General features: G+C 41.6%; 1 protein-coding gene across 3 annotated transcripts in view; it reads left to right on the forward strand.

Annotated features, from left to right (window-relative positions):
- Window positions 1–20448, forward strand: part of UAP1 (UDP-N-acetylglucosamine pyrophosphorylase 1) — a 362925-nt gene that overhangs the window by 281400 nt on the left and 61077 nt on the right. For 2 of the 3 annotated variants that reach the window (XM_044085376.1, XM_044085377.1), the window contains exons 9-10: window positions 6513–6560; window positions 7918–7984. In XM_044085376.1, coding sequence (XP_043941311.1) covers window positions 6513–6560; window positions 7918–7984 — 115 coding nt within the window. The remainder of the gene's footprint in view (window positions 1–6512; window positions 6561–7917; window positions 7985–20448) is intronic. The other variant, XM_044085378.1, reaches the window with a different exon arrangement.

Genomic DNA, 20448 nt, shown 5'->3' on the forward strand with positions numbered 1-20448 from the left:
GTCAACCTCATGGAGCAATATCTACACAAAAAAGGCTTGTACTTGGATATTTTGGGCAAGGGGATCAAAGAGAGAGAGAGAGAGAAATGCAGATATTGTGCATAAATTGGTAGGAGAAAGTACAGTTCTGTACACTTACCATAAATGTAGATGTGCGAGTGTATTCACTGTTGCAGTCATTACATTTGGGTTATCTGCTTGCAGGTAGCCCTCAGCCGGCCTGATTATCAAAGTCTTGGGTCCTGAGTCGGTTGCTGTCTCTTCTTCCATGACGTAGTCAGGGGTATAAAGCATGCAGCCAACGCCATTACATCAGTTTTTCTTGCCCCAGATGGCAGGTGCCCCCATAATGGGGAGCAATTATATACAAGGTTACGCCTCCAACTATAAGCGAATACACCAGAAAGCTTAAATACAGTAAACAAGAAAAGAGGTATAGCAAAGAGAAATCAGGGGGCTGGAGGGAGGGGTAACCAGGACTGCAACAGTGAATACACTCGAACATCTACATTTATGGTAAGTGTACACAACTGTACTATGTTCTTCGTGTTTCACTGTTGCAGTCATTACATTTGGGTAGATTCCCAAAGCTAAGGGAGGGAGGAGGCAATTAGTAGCATTAGGACCAGCTATTAGGCCCTGCAAGACTGCAGTGGCAAAACCAGCTCTGGATTTAGAGAAAATAGGCAAGTGGTAATGTTTGGTGAAGATATGAACAGAACTCCAGGTAGCAGCAACTAGGATGTCCCTGGTAAGAACACCTCTGAGAAAGGCTGTTGAAGTAGATGCAGTCCTGGTGGAATGTGATCTTATCCCCTGTGGCGTAGGTTTTCCATGGTGCTTATAGCAGAAATGAATGAAATGGCTTATCCATTTAGAAATGGTTTGGTTTTAAATGGCCTTCCCCTCTGCCCCTGTAGCAAAGGCAACTAGCAGCTGTTCAGTTTTCCTAAGAGGCTTAGTCCTGTCCAAATAAAATCTAAATTGTCTGTGCATGTCCAAAGAGTGCAGTATTCATTCTCCTTTGTTCTGTGAATTAGAAAAGAAGGTTGGCAAATGAATGGACTGATTAACAGCCACACTGGATACCACCTTGGGCATAAAGGAAGGACTGGTTCTGAAGGACACCCTGTTTGCATGGAAGATGATGAAGGGCTCCACTGCCATGAGGGCCTGTAATTCAGACACTCTTCTTGCTGAAGTGATGGCTAGAAGGAAGGCTGTTTTCCAAGAAAGGAATTTCAACTCTGCAGTTGCAGCTGGCTCAAAGGGAGGTAGAGTGAGCTTTTCCAATACAAAGTTAAGGTTCCAGGCTGGAGTAGGGGCTCTCCAGGGTGGTTTTAAATTTTTGGCCCCTCTGAGGATTTGGTTCAGCAGTGGGTGAGAGAAGAGGGGTGGCTTCGTATTCTAATGTGCTGAAATGGCAGAGGCATGAATTTTAATAGAAGAGAAGGAAAGGCCTTCGTGAAGCATCTCTGTTAAGTATTGAAGAATATGCGGTAAACTGGGCACTGTTGTGCCCATCCCCTGAGTTTGGCACCAGGAACAGAATCTTTCCCACTTTTCAGTATAGGATTTTCTAGTACTAGGCCTCCTTGCCTCCGGAATGACATCCAGCACTTGCTTACTGAGGGATGGTAATGGAGAGCTCAGGTAATTTAGCCAGGCTGCAAGGTTCAAGGTTTGAAGCTGGGGGTGCAGAATCTGTTCTTCCTGCTGAGACAGCAGGGAAGGGGTCTGAGGCAGATGCCATGGTTCCAGCAGTGACACACTGCGCAAGAGGGGGTACCAGTGTTGGCGTGGCCAGTCTGGTGCAATGAGCATTGTCCTTGGTTTTTCCTGTTTGATCTTTAGTAGAACTTTGGGGAGGAGAGGCCGAGGGGGAAAGGCATAAACTGAGAGGTTTTCCCAGGTGAAGGACAGGGCATCCACTTTCCAAGCTTGTCTGTGGGGAGTCCTTGTGCAGAATTTGTCCAGTTGGTAGTTCTGAGGGGAGGCAAACAGGTCTATCTCTGGGCTCCCCCATTTGTTTCTCAGCATGTTTAATATCTTTGGTTCCAGTTTCCACTTGTGTGGGTCCATGAGATTTCTGCTTAGGTCGTCTGCCAGTGAGTTTAGCTTGCCTGGCAGGAATTGAGCCTGTAGGTGCACTTGGTAGCTCAAGGCTGTGTTCCACAGAGCCATGGCTAGTGTGCAGAGGGGGTATGAGTGGGTTCCCCCCTGCTTGTTTATGTACCACATAACAGTGGTGGTGTCTGTTTTTACCAGTAATTGTCCTGGAAGGGTGTGGTCCTTGAAGGCTGTTAGAGCATTCTGTACAGCTAACATTTCTTTTTGATTGATATGCAGGAGCATTTGACTCTGGTTCCATTTGCCCTGAATGCACTGCCCTGCCAAGTGAGTCCCCCATGCATAGTCTGATGCATCTGTTAGGGTTTGGGCGGCAGGGGGTAGAGTGAATGGCAGTCCCTTGTTGAGGTAGCAGGGCTCTGCCCACCAAAGGAATTCTGTCTTTATACAAGGGATGATAGGAATCACTGATTCCAGGTCCTGAGAATGTTGACACCATAGGCTTTTTAGATACCATTGTAGTTTCCTCATATGCAGTCTTGCATATGGAATTAGTAAGATACAAGAGGAAATGAACCCCAGAACTTGCAGTATTTTCCTTGCAGATAGCTGGGTCTTTGTGGCCAGTAATTTGAAGTAGGCTATCAGATAAACTTGTTTTTCTGGTGTGAGGTAGGCCATCTTTGAAGTTGTGTTCAAGCTTGCTCCCAGGAATACAATTTGTTGGTAGGGTACTAGATGAGATTTATTTTCGTTTATGGTGTACCCCAGCGAGGTTAGAAATTTCTTTACAAATGCTAGATGATTTAATAGTATGTCCTGGCTTTTCTGCCTGAATTAGACAATCGTCCAGGTGTGGATATATTTGAATATTTATTTGCTTGCAGAATGCAGTGACTGGAGCTAGGCATTTTGTGAATATCCTGGGCTCAGTAGATAAGCCAAAGGGCAGTGCAGAGAAGTGATAGTGCATGTAGCCTGCTCTGAAGCGTAGGTATTTTCTGCAAGAATCCCTTATTGGGATGTGCAGTTAAGCTTCTTTTAAATCCAATGTTGCCAACCAGGCATTTTTGACTAGCGTGGGAAGCAGCTGATGAAGAGTTAGCATTTTGAATTTTGGAATTACCAAAAAGGTGTTTAGGATAGATAGGTCCAGGATAGGACGCCAAGAGTTGTCTTTTCTGGGTACCAGGAAAAGTCTGGAGTAAAATCCCTATCCCCATTCTTCTGGGACAGGTTGAATAGCCCTGATACTTGGCAGAGAGAGAACCTGCTGTTGAGCCTCTGCCCACTGATTTGGGGGTAGGTCTGGCCAACCTTTTGGGGTTGGTAAGGTGTGAAAGTGAAATCTGTATCCATGGGAAACTATATTTAAATCCCACTTGTCTTGGGTAATGAGTTCCCAGTTTTTTGCATGCAAGGTGATCTTTCCCTCTAAAGGTGCGGTCAGTTGAGCAGGGCTTGGAAGGTTTAAGGTCAAGTCTTTGTGACAGTTTACCACAGGGGGGTGTCTTACTACTTCCATCTTTGGAAGTTGGAGCCCCCCGCAGCTTAGGCTTGTGAGTACCTTGAGACTGTAGCCTAGGTGGTCTGCTGTTCCTGGATTTGGACTGAGAAGGCCTGGAAGAGACAGGAAAGGACCAATTCTTAGAAGGCCAATGCCTACTAAATTTGGGAGGCTGTACTTGCCGGAAATCTTTAACAGTTTGCATAGATTTAGCTTTTTCCCCCATCTTTTTAAGAACTACTACTTCTGTTTTGTTGCCAAACAGGCGGTCTTGGTTTAAGGGAGCATCCAGTAATTTGGCTTTAACATGATCTTGCAAAGTTTACTCCTTAAGCCAAGCATGCCTTCTAAGGACAGACCCAGTAACAGCAGCCCTACAAGATGCCTCTAAGGAGTCAAAACCACATTGCAAAGTATGTTTATCAACTTGTTCAGCAGAATGCATTAAATCCTGTAATTCTTTATTTTCAGCCCAGTCAGGAATCAACATCAGTTTCTGTTTAAGTAATCCAATAATATCCTGCTGGTACTTTAACATATGAAACTGGCAGTTTAAGGTCCTAATGGCCAAAGTAGCAGAAGTGTATACCTTCTTACCCCATCTGTCCAGGGCCCTGGAATCTCTATCAGAGAGAGGGTAGGGTTTTTGGCAGTAGTAGTTTTAATGCCTTTGGGTCCCTGTGAAATGGTCTCCGGGTCCGCAGCAGGATTCTTAAAGAGGAACTTGTGAGAGTTAGGTACTTTGCAATACCTGTCAGTTTCCTGGGAGCCAGAGGTAAGGTGTCTGGGGCCAGGCTAGATTCCAAGAAGGCATCATCTACAATGTCCAGTACAGGGGGGATAGCTAGAGGCCTGTGTTGAGGGAGGAGTAAAAATTCCCTAAGCCTCTTTTTGGAGTCAGAGTAATTGCTTTCCCAGCGAAAATGCTCCCTAAGAGTGTGCAAGGTTTCACCAAAAGAGAAATCTGCTGGAGGGGAAGCGGAGGGAATGGAGTCCACTACATCAGAATCCTCACAGGTAGACAAGGGTAAATCCTGGTCATCAGAAGAAACAGAAATTTCAGAATCCTGATCAGAAGCATCAGAAGGAAAATCAGCTCTAGGTCTCTTAGAGGGAAAAGGGTGGCTTCCCATAATTAGAGTAATAAGGTCTTCAGCCATTCTTATCGTTTGTTTTTTAGGCATATGGGTCTGACCATGCGGTTTGGACGTCGGTTTTCTAGACGTGGATCGAATTTTAAGCCTTGAAGAAGAAGATGGCATCGGTTTGATATGCAAGTCAGTAGGCGTGAATACACCCTCAGAAGCCGGTGCCCGCACAGCAGCTCCAGACCCATCCAAGGTAGAGACATCCTCAGGTTCCATAGTCGAAGAAGCATCTCGCGGCATACCGGACTCCTAATGGGTCTCAGTAGAGGCCTGCGAATCTGAAGTAGTGGGTATCAGGGGCTTCAAAAGTGCCTCACTGAGTACTGGTGAACTGGCGACTAGCTTAACGGAAGCATCGTTGACAGCTTTGGACCTATGCGGTCTGTCTCTGTCTTTATCTTTACGTTTTTTCAGAATGTCAGTAGTCTGATGGCTTACCGAAGCCATTTCTAGATAATTGAACCGAGTACCGAAATAGATGTGAAAATGAACCAACGACGAATAGTACGAGGATTGAATATGGCACAAAACTGACTGGGAGGGACATCGTGGGCTGGGCCTAAGCAAGGAATGCAGTACGAATGAAAATCTTTGAGGTATTTACTTTCCACAAGTAATACAATTGTTAACCTTTACTGACATTGGTTTAGAGCAAGAAAAAGGATCCCCAACGGGGTACTTAGCTTTTTTGAAGACTTCGGTTCTGAAACTCGAAAACAAAAAAATTCAGGAGTTGGCTGACCGGGACTTGCAAACTGCTTCTTCTTCGGTCAACGCACGGCAAGAAAGACTGATGTAATGGCATCAGCTGCATGCTTTATACCCCTGACTACCTGACTTCATGGAAGAAGAGACAGCAACTGACGCAGGACCCAAGACTTTGATAATCAGGCCGGCTGAGGGCTACCTACAAGCAGATAACCCAAGTTTAATGACTGCAATAGTGAAACACGAAGAACATCGTGCTATAACTTGCAGTTGGCTAAAGGGAATGTGTATTCTGTCTTAAACTATTTGCAGGCTGGGGTCAGTCCTTTAAAGTGAATTTCAAAAATTAGTGCAACTTTTTCAGTTATCCTAGCTGACTGAGGTAATACAAATAATATTATCTCTATATATATTATGATGCAGGTTCACAATGACTTTAATTTACTGAAATGCAGTCTAAAGGGATGATGGGAATGGAAGATAACATAATCTTATAATGGTAAGCAAAACATTGTTAGCATTTCTGGAGTACTAGCAAGCTTCTTCTTCTTGTCTGCACACCGTTTAACATGTATGTGTAGAAAACATAATCTGAAAGTCCTGTGAGAAATGTTGATAGTTTGTTTTGCTATCTTAGCAATATATATATCGGAAGAGTAGAAAGATACTGAGCAACAACACCCCACGAAAGAATGAAGTTACTTAATAAACAAAGAAAATAAACGTTTCTTTTTTGAGCTTGAGTACTATGTACGTGAGTTGATTTTTAAGCTAAATTTTGAATGAGCACAATATTTAAAAGTAAATTCGGGTTTTTTTAAACTTCTACGCTGATGAATTCCAGGTGGCATAAGTTATTGTATTATGCCCTTCAAAATATTTATATTTTTGGTCTCAGAGATCAGACTGGTTCTGTGACAGCTCATATCAAATAATTTTGGTGAAAATGGTATTCCATTTAGCGTACATGACTAACAGTAAAATATGTTCTGTTTTCTCATTACTTTACTTTCATATTGCGTCATTCATAGTGTTTCCCTTTAATTTTTCACTAAATCATCTTTGTTCCCATACCACAGTTTCATTAATGGGGATACCGACGCCATCATACCTGACATCAACCAAAAGTAAATGTTTTGTCATATTCACTGCATGATGGTGGAGGCTTAGCTTCATAAGTACTAACTGCTGTTTCTAATTAGTGAAAAAGAGTTTGTACATGGTAGCCCTGGTAGGTATGATATATGGACTGTGCATTGGCTGGGCTTGTTAAGCAAAGTAAAAATAAACCAGATCCTTGCTTTACTAACTTGACGTGAAGGTGCATGCTAGGAGGTGGAGGTACAGTAGCATGTCTTGGTCACAGAGATCATGGGATTGATTAGTCTGAAAACTAGTCATTAATTCATTTAATGTACTGCTGGTACAGAGATTGGGACAGCAGATGTTAAGCATCAACAGTGTAATTCTAAGACCATTGCTGTCTGTGTTTTTCTGTGATGCTTCTCAAAAAAGTTCATTTTATTAGCAATGTTAGGTACATGATTATAATGATTTTAGCTGTTCACTGTCTTTTGTGATTTGACCATCAAAGCTTCAGGGTATGGGGTTTATTGATGGTTTCAGCTGCTGTATCTATGGCCTTTGTATATTCCTCCACAACATGGAAGATTCCTCCCAGTGATCCAGTTTTCCATTCCTGCACAAACATGATCCCCAAGTTGATTGGTTAGCTTAAATTGTCCCTTAGCTTTTGTGTGAGTACTGCCCTGTATTGGACAATTGTCTGGCACAGGGTGTATCCTGCCTTGATTCCGTTGTTTCTAGGCTAATGTTATCAAAGCTGTGAACTGAAATTAGCAATAGCTGATAATGGAGGGATGTATAATGATGTCTGACTTGTTTGCACAGTTATAAAAATGGAGTTCTACGCAAGTTGGTCAGCCTTGTTTTGATCATGAAGTAACAAACCTAAATGTAACTTTTCTAAATGAGCAAGCAAAAGTGTATTGTGCTGAATATCAGTGAGTGGATTAGACGTCTGCATAAAGTGCTGGTTGGTTCTGATGTGATATTTGCACAGTTGCTAGCAGTATCATTCCACAATTGCATGTTTACTGAATGGTGTCAACAGCACTAGATGAGTAGTGGTGTGAACAGCCTTGCCCATTTGACTGGGCTTTTCCAAGTAAACGTAAAGATATCTTTTGACCTTGTAGGTCTTTCTTTATACCATGTAGTGTGGTACAGACATAAACGAGTTATTGGTTGTCTGTCTCTGTCCCAAAATTCAGTATTTAAATTACATATTCCCCATGATCTCTGCAGTCTTATGCTGAAGCAATATTTATCATGTTTTTTTTTTCATTTTTATTCACACTGCATACATTGGTGGAAGAATCAATGCAAACATTAACTGACAGCACTCTTTGTAGTGTGGTGTTTTTCATTTGCCTGTCTGTCTTTCTCTCTCTCTCTATATAGTTTGAAGGATTTAACAGACCTGCCAATAAAATGTGAAATTTCACCGCTTGTTTCCTATGCTGGGGAGGTAAGATCATTTAATTTAACATAGCATGTGATTCTAGTTAAGACTGTTTGTTACCATGTCACTTTTTAAGAGATTTAGTAGTTTTGTAACCCTTGATATCTGATAAGTTCTCTTCTACCATTTTGTGAAGTCATTCAGTCTGTTATATGCTGTTTTTACTGTTAATGAAGTCATTCCATTTTGCTCATGCAGTAACATGTGCTAAGACACACATCCATTGTTCATCTCCATGCACCATTTGTATATTTACTTTCTGGTTAGTAACCTAAATCAGCATTTATATACACCTTATCCAGAGGCATGTACTCTCCATGGTCAACCTATGTGTCTTCCCTTTTCCTGTTCTCAGAAGTAATACAGTACACAAATTACCACTACCAAGTATTGTGTTTACTTTTAATATTACTAGATCATAATTTACTTGTCTGTCAGGTAGTTGGAAGAAGCACTCCTGTTGCAGTACAATAAAATTGAGATTTTTAAGATTAATAAACATTGTTTTTCCTCCATTCAGTTCATCAATGATGGCCAAAAATTTAGAAAGCAACAGATGAGCAGATGAGTAAGTCACCGGGGCATGTGGATTTAAATATTTAGATCATGTTTCAGATATTATCTTGCGATATGTAATAAAAGGCAGATGTAAGCTTAGAGAATACTGGAAACTTCAGTGCACATTTTATGCAATATTTATTACAAACAGAACCTTCAAAAGAGTGGCCCAGGCCCTAGCTAATTGGGCATGCTGGTAGGTAGCATTGTTTCTTTCCTACCTACTTCATAGTAACATATAGCAGAAGAACTATGTTTAACAATTACCTTTGGGTGGGCATTCTGATGTTTTGCTTAGTTATTCCACATTACATTTTCCATTTAATGGTACTATTACTGTGTTTCATCTATGAACATATTTATTTTGAGCTCATCTAATTGGCTAGATTAGAGTGTTACACGCATAGGCAATAAAAAAGTATCCAGGATTTTTTATTTTTTTTGCAGAGAGTTATTTAGCTGAGTAAATTGTGAAGATGAAATGTAGATGGAAAGTAGAGTAAATGGGGAAAATGTTTGTCAGTGCTGAATGTTAGCTGCATTGGTGATAGACTTACAGATATACAGTACAGAGGGATGGAATGAATTATACAACAATTTTTACGTGCATTTGTGAAGCAAAACATTTCGACTTACAGTGTCTAGTTGTATTCACTCAGAGCATAATCCCATACTCAGAATAGAAAGGAGAATTTGGATCTGTGGAACTCTTTCCAGAATAATATACATTCTGATGCAAGTTAATGCACCTGCTTAAAAGAAAAAAGCCCTCTAAATGGCAAGATGAGTCGCAAAGCAGAGTGGTAAAAGGTGGTGCAAATCCTCTCAATAAAATATATATGTTCAAAAAAGAAAAGTATACTTCAGGATGGAAGTCTCACACTGAGTAAGGAAATAGTCATTGAGAACAGAAAGCCAATGAATGCTGCAGTACTCACACATATAGACAGCACCATGTTGGGACAGGTACATTGTATTTGCTGCCTGCAGTAGTGTTCTCCATATAAAAGTTTACAGGCCGACTGTCACCAGTGGAACATTGCATAACCCGTTTTAGAAACATTTCTGCTAAAAATGATCTAATAACTTCACAAGTAATCATTCAGAATATTAACATCCACCTGCAACGTACTGATGATCAGAACTGCAACTGTGGAGCAATCTGTTCAGTTGGATTACTAATCTTACTTTAAAAGACTGTCTAAAACTATTACTAAGACACTTCCTTGATTGAAAGTAAATGTTTCATTTGCAATTCAAAATGCTGTAAGGTATTGCTTTTCCAAAAACCTATGGGAATCCTACAGTAAGAAACTGACAAAATTAGTGGTGGTTTTGTGTTGCATTATATTACGGTACAAAGCAAATTATCATAATGCTTGAGGTGTTCTTACCACCATTCTGTCTGCTTTTGTTTGAGATGTTAAGTCCCAGTTTTTGTGGATGTTCGTGTTTCATTTTTGCAGTCCTAACCAATGGGTTATCCGGCTCCCGGTAGCCCTCGATCAGCCAGAATACCAAAGGTAAGTAAAAATTACGTCGGCTGCAGTCAGTTGTAAAGGATGTCAGGGCATCCGATACAAAAGGAGGCAGCTGAAGTCACTTCCTCAGTCTTCCTTGCCGCAGAGCCCGAAGCAGAAGCATTTCTTGCACGAGTGCTGGTCAGCGGTTTACCTTTTTTGTTTCCAAGTACAAAGTTGAAGTCAGCTATAGCTAAGTACCCCATTGGGGATCCTCTTTTCTTGCCTTAACGAATGTCAGAAAAGGTTAATAATTGTCTTACCTGTGGAAAGCAGATTCCCCGTAGAGATTTTCATTCCTATTGTATTATTTGTATAAGCCTTGACCATGGCATTCCTAATTGTGAACTCTGTGCTTCCTTTAATCCGCGTACTATTCATTGCCGAGCTAAGCTTTTAGCTAAACATTTTGGAGTTTGGCCTAAGTTTGTCGGTATTGTGTCCGCTGGTCTTCAGGCTTTGGATATCCCAAAGAAACGTAAGGATAAGGACCGCGACAGGCTTCCAAAGGTCAAGTCCTCTGATGATGTTAAGTTGGTTGTCAGTCATGCAGTAGCCAGTGAGGCACCTTTGCAGCCCCTGAAGCCCACAGATTTTCAACCGCAGGCCTTGGTTGAGACCATTTCAGAGGCTCCCAGGCCTCTGGCTTCCATCTTGCCTTCTGACCTTCCACCTGTTGCCTCTTCAGCTGGATCTGGAGCCGCTAAGCTGACTCCGGTGTCCAAGGCCTCCGGTCTTCGTTCCGACAGCAAGCTCATACCGACAACTTCGGCGGTTGCCAGGCCTCCCGAGTCCTTCAGACTTGCAGGTAAATCTTCCAGTCGTAAGCCTGTGAAGAAACAGATTCCAGTTTCCCTCATTCTCAAATGGTTAAAGTGGCTGATGACCTTTTGACTCTTATTAGGGGTTCACAGCCTCCTCCTTCAAAAAGAGGTAAGGCTCCATCTCCAGAGGCTTTGTCTTATTCAGGTTCTGATACTTAGCATTTCTGTTGATGAAGAAGAGGATCTCAGGCTTTCTCTCCTTTTGAGGATTCAGACACAGAGGAGTTCATCCCTTCTGCTTCTCCTCCAGAAGATTTCTCTTTTGGTGATACTTTAAATACTCTCAGGGAGCATTTTAAATGGGAAAGTCAAGATTATCCCCTTTCTAAGGAAAGGATTAAGGGAGTTTTGGGGATTGCCTCAGCATAAGCCTTTGGCTATTCCACCTGTGCTGGAGGTGGTTGATTATGTTTTTCTGGAAAATTCCTTGACTCTAAATTATATTCCTCCTGCTCCCAAGAAACCTGACAGGTACTATAGAGTTCCTGATTCTCATTTATTTCTTTTCAGAAATCCGTTGGCTGATTCAGAGGTTATTTCTCAAGGCCCTAAAGGAGTTAAGGCCACTGTTACTAAAAATCCTCTTCCTTCTGACAGGGAATCTAGGAACCTAGATAGGTGGGATAAAAAGGTTTATACCTTTCCCAGTCTTGCTATTAGATCTACTAATTGTCTTTTTCATATGCTGAAGTACTAGCAGCACACCTTGGACGCTATTAAGTCTAGGATAGCAAGTGTGCCTCTTTTGTAAGAGTAAGGATATGCAGGATTTGCTGAATTCTGCCAGCCTCGTCAGTAAACATTCTTTACATTGTGGTTTTGACATTCTAGAAGCTTCCTGTAGGGTTACAGCTACTGGCTTTGTTATTAGAAGGCATGCTTGGCTCAGGGAGCAGCCCCTACCAGAGCCTGTTAAGGCTTAGCTTTTAGATGTACTTTTGCATAAGGACAGTCTTTTTGGCAGCAAAGCAGAGGAAGTGCTCAAGAAGATGGAAGACAAGGCCAAGTCTATGCAGACAGTTAAAGACTTTCTACAAGTTCAGCCTCCTCACTTTAGCAGGAATTACCCTTTTAAGAGTTGGACGTTCCCTGATACCAGCAGACAGAACTGTTCTAGGACTAGAGGTTACAAATCTTCTAGGGGACAGGTGGCTACCCCTCAAAGGTCTTAGCGTTGGCAGGCTTCTTCTTCCAAAGCGGGAAGTTATAAGCCTGCATCTCAATCTCAAAACATTCTCAGTGACTCTGCCCAACTTCTGCCTGTTCTTGCCTGCCCGGATAGTCCTTTAGGGGGAAGGCTGGCCCTTTTTGCAAATATCTGGGCCACCATCACGGATGACAAATGGGTACTCAGAACTGCATCCCTAGGACACAAGTTTTCTTTCCACTCCTTTCCAGTACCCAAAGGATTCCTGGAAGCTCCTCCAAACCAAAGGGCAGAAGTAGAAAAGCAAATTTTATCACTGTTACATCTGGGAGCAATAGAATCCGTTCCTGCTCAGCAGGTGGGCCAGGGTTTCTATTTCAGACTTTTCCTAGTTCCAAAAAAAGAAGGCACCTTGCATCCTATCCTAGATCTATCCATCCTGAACTCTTTCTTGATAATTCCAAAGTTCAGAATGCTCACTCTGCATCAGTTACTGCCAGTGTTGGAAAGGATTCCTGGCTGGTAGCATTGGATCTCAAAGAAGCTTATCTGCACATCCCTATTGGGGAAAGTTGCAGGCAATACCTTCGTTTCAGGGTGGGCAAGCAACATTATCAGTTATCTGCACTGCCCTTTGGCTTATCTACTGCTCCCAGAGTTTTCACAAAGTGCCTGGCTCCAGTCATTGCTTTTTGCAGGCAGAGGAAAATTCAGATTTATCCATACTTGGACGACTGCCTAATTCAAGCGAATTCTCAGGAACAACTGTTAAAGGATCTAGAATTTGTAAAGACTCTTCTCTCTTCCCTGGGTTACACTGTCAATGAGGAAAAATCAAAAATGATGCCATCCAAAGAGATAATGTTCCTGGGAGCGAGTCTGAACACAGCCACCCAGATGATATATCTCACCCAGGAGAAGCAGACAACTCTTTCAGTTTACTTCAAGGACTTGGCAAGTCTGTCCCAGCTCCCTGCAAGGAAATACCTGCAAGCTCTGGAATTCATGGCCTCTTGCATTCTCATGATTCCATATGCAAAACTGCATATGAGGAAATTGCAATGGTACCTCGAGAACATTTGGTGTCAACACACACAGGACCTGGTTGTGATTAATTCCTCTGCTTCTATGACTGCAGACATAATTTCTATGTTGGGCAACAGTCTGTCTACAAAACAAAGGCATGCCTTTTCGCCCACCCCTCACCACTCAAGTTCTTACCACAGACACATTGGATTACACGTGGGGAGCTCACTTGGATGGCAGATAGATACATGGAAGTTGAAATGCCCAGCAGATGCATCTGCACATAAATGTAAAGGAGTTGATGGCAGTCCAGCAGGCCTTGCTAGCTTTCAAGCATCTTCTTTCTCCAGGGACACTGCTTGTCAGGACAGACAACACCATAGTCATGTGGTACATCAACAAGTAGGGGTGGACTCATTCTTACCTCCTATGCAGACAGAGCATAAGCCTTTGGTCCATAGCAGCATCACTGGGCCTGCATCTCCTAGCTCAGTTTCTTCCAGGAAGGCTCAATGTTTTGGCAGACCAGTTGAACAGGCAGACCCTGGATCCTCACGAGTGGCAGCTGAACAGAGCAGTTTTTTACAGCATCATTCAATGTTGGGGCACTCTTCAAGTGGATCTTTTCTCCTCACCAGACAGCATCACAGCGGCGCCTGGAAAGTGGATGCTCTGTCCTTCCCTTGGATGCCGCTGTCAGTTTATGCCTTCCCTCCTCTTCTTCCCAGAGTATTATTGAAGATCAGGGACGAACTACCAAGGACTATTCTCATAGCTCCGGACTAGCCCAGGCAGCATTGGTATCCACTCCTTCACAGTCTCTCCCAATTTCCTCCTTGGCATCTTCCTCTGAAGCCAGATCTTTTGGTTCAGTAAGGGGGAAACATTCTACATCCACATCTTCAGTCCCTCCATTTGGTGGCATGGCTCATTGTATGACTCCATCCTTTTTCTTCTTCCTTCAGTCTCTCCATTTGACAGCTTGCCTCATTGTATGACTCCATCCTTTTCTTCTTCCTTCAGTCTCTCCATTTGGCAGCGTGGCTCATTGTATGGCTCCATCCTTTTCTTCTTCCTTCAGTCTCTCCATTTGACAACTTGGCTCATTGTATGACTCCATCCTTTTCTTCTTCCTTCAGTCTCTCCATTTGACAACTTGTCTCATTGTATGACTCCATCCTTTTCTTCTTTTTCTTCTTCTTCCCTTTTCTTCTTCTTCCCTTTCCCAGCAGGTGATTGACGTGCTGAGGGAGGCCAGGAGAGCTAGCACTAGGAAGTCTTATGCTGGCAAATGGGAAAGATTCTCTCATTGGATGCAGTCTAGAGGGGAATCTTCTTCTCAGCCTATCCTTCCTCTGATCCTGGAATACCTGGCTGATTTGCTTCAGGGTGGTCTCTCTTTTTCCTCTATCAGGATCCATGCTTCAGCCATTTCTGTTCATTGTTCTTTTGAACAATCCATTTTCTCTCATCCCCTGATGAAAATGTTTCTCAGAGGTGCTTGCAACTTAAAACCTCCCAGAAGGGCTCCTACTCCAGCCTGGAATCTTAATTTTGTTCTAGAGAAACTCACTCTTCCTCCTTTTGAGCCAGCTGCCACTGCAGATTTAAAGTTTCTCTCGTGGAAGACTGCCTTCCTCTTGGCTATAACTTCAGCAAGGAGGGTTTCGGAGCTGCATGTTGATGGCTGTGGAGCCTTTTCTTATTTTCCATGCAGATAGGGTCTCTCTGAGAGCCAAACCCTCCTTTATGCCTAAGGTGGTTTCTAGCCTGACTCTTAATCAGTCCATACAACTTCCTACCTTGTTCCCTAATCCTCAAAATAGAGGTGAAAGAATCCTACATTCTCTTGATGTACATAGACAGCTCAGGTTTTACCTGGACGGGACTAAAGACCTTCGGAAATCAGCTCAGTTATTGGTCAGTTTTGCCCCTGGAGCCCAGGGCAAGGCTATTTCTAAGCAAACCATTTCTAAATGGATTGCACATTGTATTACTTTTTGTTATTCCTTTCATGGCAAGGTTCCTCCTCAAGGGGTTAGGACCCACTCAACTAGAGCAGCTTCCACTTCTGCAGTCTTTTTAAGGGGTGTGCCTACTAAAGACATTTTGGAGGCTGCCACATGGTCTTCTGTTCATACTTTCACAAAACATTATAATTTGCCTTTGTTTTCAAGGGCCAGGGCAGGGTTTGCCACTGCTGTTCTGCAGGGCATTATCTCCAATCCTTAATTCTGTAGGTTCCTCCTCCCTTTTCTCTGGCTTTGGTAATCAACCCATTGGTTAGGACTGCAACAGTGAAACACGATGAGGAACATAGTACAGTTGTGTACACTTACCATAAATGTAGATGTTCGAGTGTATCCACTGTTGCAGTCCTGCTTTCCCTCCCTCCTTCCCCCTCTTTTTCTCTTTTCCTGATGTACAGGCTAAATTTGGTTTAAGCCTTGTTTTCTGGGGGCTTCTGACTGTTATGGCAAGAAAGACTGAGGAAGTAACGTCAGCTGCTTCCTTTTGTATCAGACACCCTGATGTCCTTTACAACCAACGGCAGCCGATGGCATTTTTATTTACATTTGGTATTCTGGCCGATTGAGGGCTACTGGGAGCCGGATAACCCATTGGTTGGGACTGCAACAGTGAATACACTCGAACATCTACATTTATGGTAAGTGTACACAACTGTACTTTTTGAGCACAACTCTGCCCCTTTCTAGCTGACCACTCCCCTTCCCGTTGACCCCACCCATTCAGTTGTCTCCTGCAGCCCTCCTTTGATTTGAAGTCACCAGCCGCCACTGAATTAATGCACTAGTGCGGATAACTTTCATGTAATATTATTAGTATTTTCTATATATTTAAACACATTTTAATAAATATTTGAATATTCATTGTTAAATTTGCTATAATGCAGTATGCTAGAAAGCAGAAAATCCTTAACATCTGCCTTAAGAAATAAGTGGGGTAAAGGGTAGAAAATTGGGTCAGAAAGATAAGCCAGTGTATGTGGGCTGACCATAGTCACAATTCATGGTTGTATGTTGGAAGAATGCAGACCTACTAGCATCAGACTACAAAAGGTTAAAACATGCCAAAAATACTGCAGTTACAGACTGCAAGAATGCTAGGGTTGTGACTACAAGTGGCCTGTTGTGATCAGTGTACTACCCTGGCAAATAAGCTAACAAACTAATAAACGGGGCTAGCGGCATCAGCCGTGCAGCAGCACACAGTACTGATAAAAACTGCTGCTATGCATGAAGCATTCAACAACAAAGGAAGTGGTACTGCCAGCAGGCGATACATTACAGCTTTACCAGTCAGGAGATTATCGATCTCTTCCCAGTTTATTTATTTATTTATTTATTTATTTATATTTGTTTACCATGATAGTGCACTCATCAGTACTGACTAATTTCAGGCTCAGCTCAGGTGAAATACAAAACATTTCAGAAGGAAAATGCAGAAATGTAAGCAATAACAAGAGTAATTCAGACTAATTACTTAGAAAACAAATGTGCATATAAATTCTAGTGAGCAAGTACAGTGCAGTGTAGTAGGACACAGTACTGGCCTTGGTTAACGTGTTAAACGTACAACAATCTGTCCTGTTTTCCACACTCTTCGCATTTTCTTTCTACCATTGTCTGCATTCCTAAGTGCTGTCATCCAGAACAATTCCCATAGGCGTTTACAGGCTCTTATTCTTTCTGCTTTAATTTATTCTGTTTATTATGTTTTAAGTTCGACTCATGAGAGGTTACGTTGATAACAATGTAACATATTTGTTAATATGGCTCATACAGATGAGGTGCATGAGCATAGCCATGACTTAGTGAGACAGTCTTTGAGAGAGGACTTAAACACGTGGAGGCTAGATACAGTTCTGATGGAATTTGGGATAAAGTTCCATAGTTTGGATATCCAGTATGTGTATAAACATGTCCCCATACTTTTCTGCTTCACAGTTTTAAAACAGGATTTTGTCGTGAGAGCACAGAGGATGATTTGGAAGACAGTGATAAAATAGTGTAGAGATACATGGTCAGGGTGAGCGGTTATATAATATTTTATGGGTGAGAAGTTGTGTATAGGCTAGTTGATGTGGGATTTTGAAGCAGTTAAGAGAACATAATGCAGAGCACTGATGAGGTCTATGTGGCAGGTTATGGCTTCCTTTACCTCTGAACTCTACATCCAACTGTATTTGCTTACAAACCTCATCATACTGTTTGTGTCCCTTTAAATAGCAAGCAGATTATTTTTCGTCTGTTTCTCCCCTTCACCATATGAACTGTTACTTGACATCTTGCATCCCAAATGTATGATTTCCAGTTTGACATCTGAACAGATACACACACATATGCAAAGAAAGGTATATAGAATTTTAATGGTAGAGAAGCACTATATAATCCAGCTCACCTGCCAGTTTTTCTTCCTAAAAATAACCTGCTGATTCTGTTTGGGCTCGGTCACAGTGACTGCATAAGTTAAAAGAGAAGGTTTTCGTAAATGGTTTACTCAGATAAAATAAGGATTACTGTTGGGTTACCCCAGGGGACCATACTAGGACTGGTTGTCCTTATTGTTAATATAACTAGCAATGAAGCCTCTTCTACATTCAGATTTGTCATCTTCTTTTGGATCTATTTCCCTGCAAATACACCAGTTATCCTCCTTTTGTATTTTTGGTCTTCTTACTGTGATCCCATAAGCCCTTCTTCATTTTCACTGTATGCACGCAAATTTTACTCTGCAAAACAAATTTTACCCAAGTCTCATTATATGACCTTGTTTATTATTTCTGTTTACCAGTACACCTGAAAATATTTTGCTCCTCTTTTGAATTCACGTTATTTACTTTTTTTCTCATATTTTCTGGGTCCAGGTAGACCCAGGACATACAACAGAGATTATAACTTTCAGCTTTCTTGAAAACCCACTCGGATACCAGATGATGAGTTATTGCTCATGCATAGGGGAGGCTGGTCTGCCCAGCACAGCTGGCTAGCATTGTGATGGCCTCCAGGAGAAGCAGATTAAAAACTGGATGAATATGTATGTACATTTAAGCTTTATTTTGCCTCATTCACTTACTTCAGTGCACTATTCCCTCCTTTGCATGTATGAGAACTTCTGTGTTCTGTAAGAATACCTGATGTTTTATTTCTGTTGCCTTAGTTGTTTTTAGTAAAATAAAATATCTATATTGCAATTCCATGCAAGTAGTGTTGCTGCTTTAGCACTGCTGACCAGGTGATCTCCTCCCTAACTGAAGTATGCTTTAGAAATGTTGCCATGTAACCAAAGTTCGTCTTTTTGAAGAACAGGATCTTTGCACTCTGAACTGACTGTACCCCTGAGTATATTTTATTTTATAGCATAGCATGCTTGCTGGAACTGTTATCTCATCCTGCCCTCATACAGAGATTCTATTTTTGCCTTCACTGTAAAGTACCAGATCAAAAACCTGATACGTTCTGATGAGTAAATCCTGCTCCTTAAATGAATACAAGATAGTTGTTCTTTTGGAAACACAGTGACTGAACTGCCCCATGCCATATCTGTGAGATTAAATGCACTTTCCTTGATGAAGACTGCTGCTCCCCCAGTAACTGCTCGTTTTGCCATGCTGTGCCCTTGGTAGAGAACATCATGCAATGCTGGGAAGACAGCACTGCAACTTCTTGTGTAAGCACTGCTCAGCCCGTGCTTTCATTGCCTGATAATTAGGCGCTTCACAGTGTGTGTGTGTGTGTGTGTGTGTGTGTGTGTGTGTGTGTGTGTGTGTGTGTGTGTGTGTGTGTGTGTGTCTGCTCACAAGCATGTATATGTGAGTGAAGGTCTTAAGAATTGTTACAGGCAAGACTGCTATACTGTCTACATGGTGATGTTCTAAGGCTTATCCAAGGTTTAAATGAATGGTAAAATTACGTATCTCATGATTATTGATCTGCTTTACTATAAATATCACCTAGAACACTGCCTTCTACAACATCCAGACAGAGAACATTTTTCTTGAAATATGCATTTTTTTTAATTTTAGAATGTCTTGCACTGTCTGTTGCAGAGAATATATATGCATGTGTCTAGTTATCTTCAGTGCCACCGGCCTCTACTGCAGAGTTAACAGACACATAGTTGTATAGTTTTACAAATTACAGTTCCACTGGAGCTTTAGCAGAATTTTTGAAAAGGTCGTTTCTAAATGTATTTGTTTGTATGTATTTATTTATGGTCACAGAATAAAAATACCTTCACTACAAAAGCTGTATTCTTTTTTATAGAGTGTTTGAAGAGTTATGAAAAAAACAAGACATTTATTTCTATACATTTTAATTAGCTTGGCATGCAAAACTACAGGAGTTTTATAAGACTGGATATTAATCTTTTTTTTTTAAGTATACATTAGGAGCTTCTCAGTAATTCATACTTCAGAATGAATTGCTGACCATGAAAGAGAGAACGAGACTTGTTAGAGATTGTGTGCTTATCATTTTACAGGATGACTTATGGCTGCTTCACCACCAATAAAATCCTTTTACCACTTACCAGATTGCTGACTTTATATGCCACATTAGGCCTTTTTACTGTTACTTTTGACTATGGTCACTAAAGCGGAACTCCGGACCACTAATGATTGGCAGTAGATTTTTACGTACCGAGTTGCCAGTTCTGACGCACAACCTTCAACGAAGGTACGCCCATTCACGCATGTCTGTACACAGAAGACGCTTTAGCTGAGATTCGAACAGGACAACGTCTTACTGTGAGGCGACAACGCTACCGCAGCACCGGGGCCATATTCCTGGTGCTGGATTTGAAATTTTGATTTTCTCATCTTTTTGCTGTGGAATTGAGCAAGAAAACTGCAAAATGTTAAATATACACACAAATAAATAAGCACATTTTTTACAAATAAATAATCTGTGTCATCATTGAGAAAAAAATATTGTGTGCCTAGCTGACATTTTTGAACACTGAATGGCATAATGCCTTCAAGCATGTCTGGGTTTTCTGTGTTGTATAAATTAGTGGTAAATAACACCAAATGAAATATTGCATTGAAATTTCCTGCCAATACATGTACTGTTGTCCCCAGATTTGTGACATAATCTGGAAAATTACAGTTTGCCATCTGTATCAGCTTTAAACAGACCCAGGATACATTGCAAGAGAATGGCAAATAAAGCAGTAGCATAAATTGTTCTTTTCTTTTGTAAAAGGAGCAAGTACATCTACGAAATACATATTTTGAAAATTGAATGTCCATATCCTAGAGTTAAAAAAAAAAAAAAAAAAAGGTAAAAAAACAAGTTTCACCTTTAATCGTTGTGTATGTACACTTAAGCCAGCAGGCATGAGCCTAAAATGTTATCAAACTTCATAAGATAA

The sequence above is a fragment of the Protopterus annectens genome, chromosome 10.part0 (genome assembly GCF_019279795.1).
Source record: "Protopterus annectens isolate FY-2018-M chromosome 10.part0, PAN1.0, whole genome shotgun sequence".
NCBI classification, from domain to species: Eukaryota; Metazoa; Chordata; order Ceratodontiformes; family Protopteridae; genus Protopterus; species Protopterus annectens.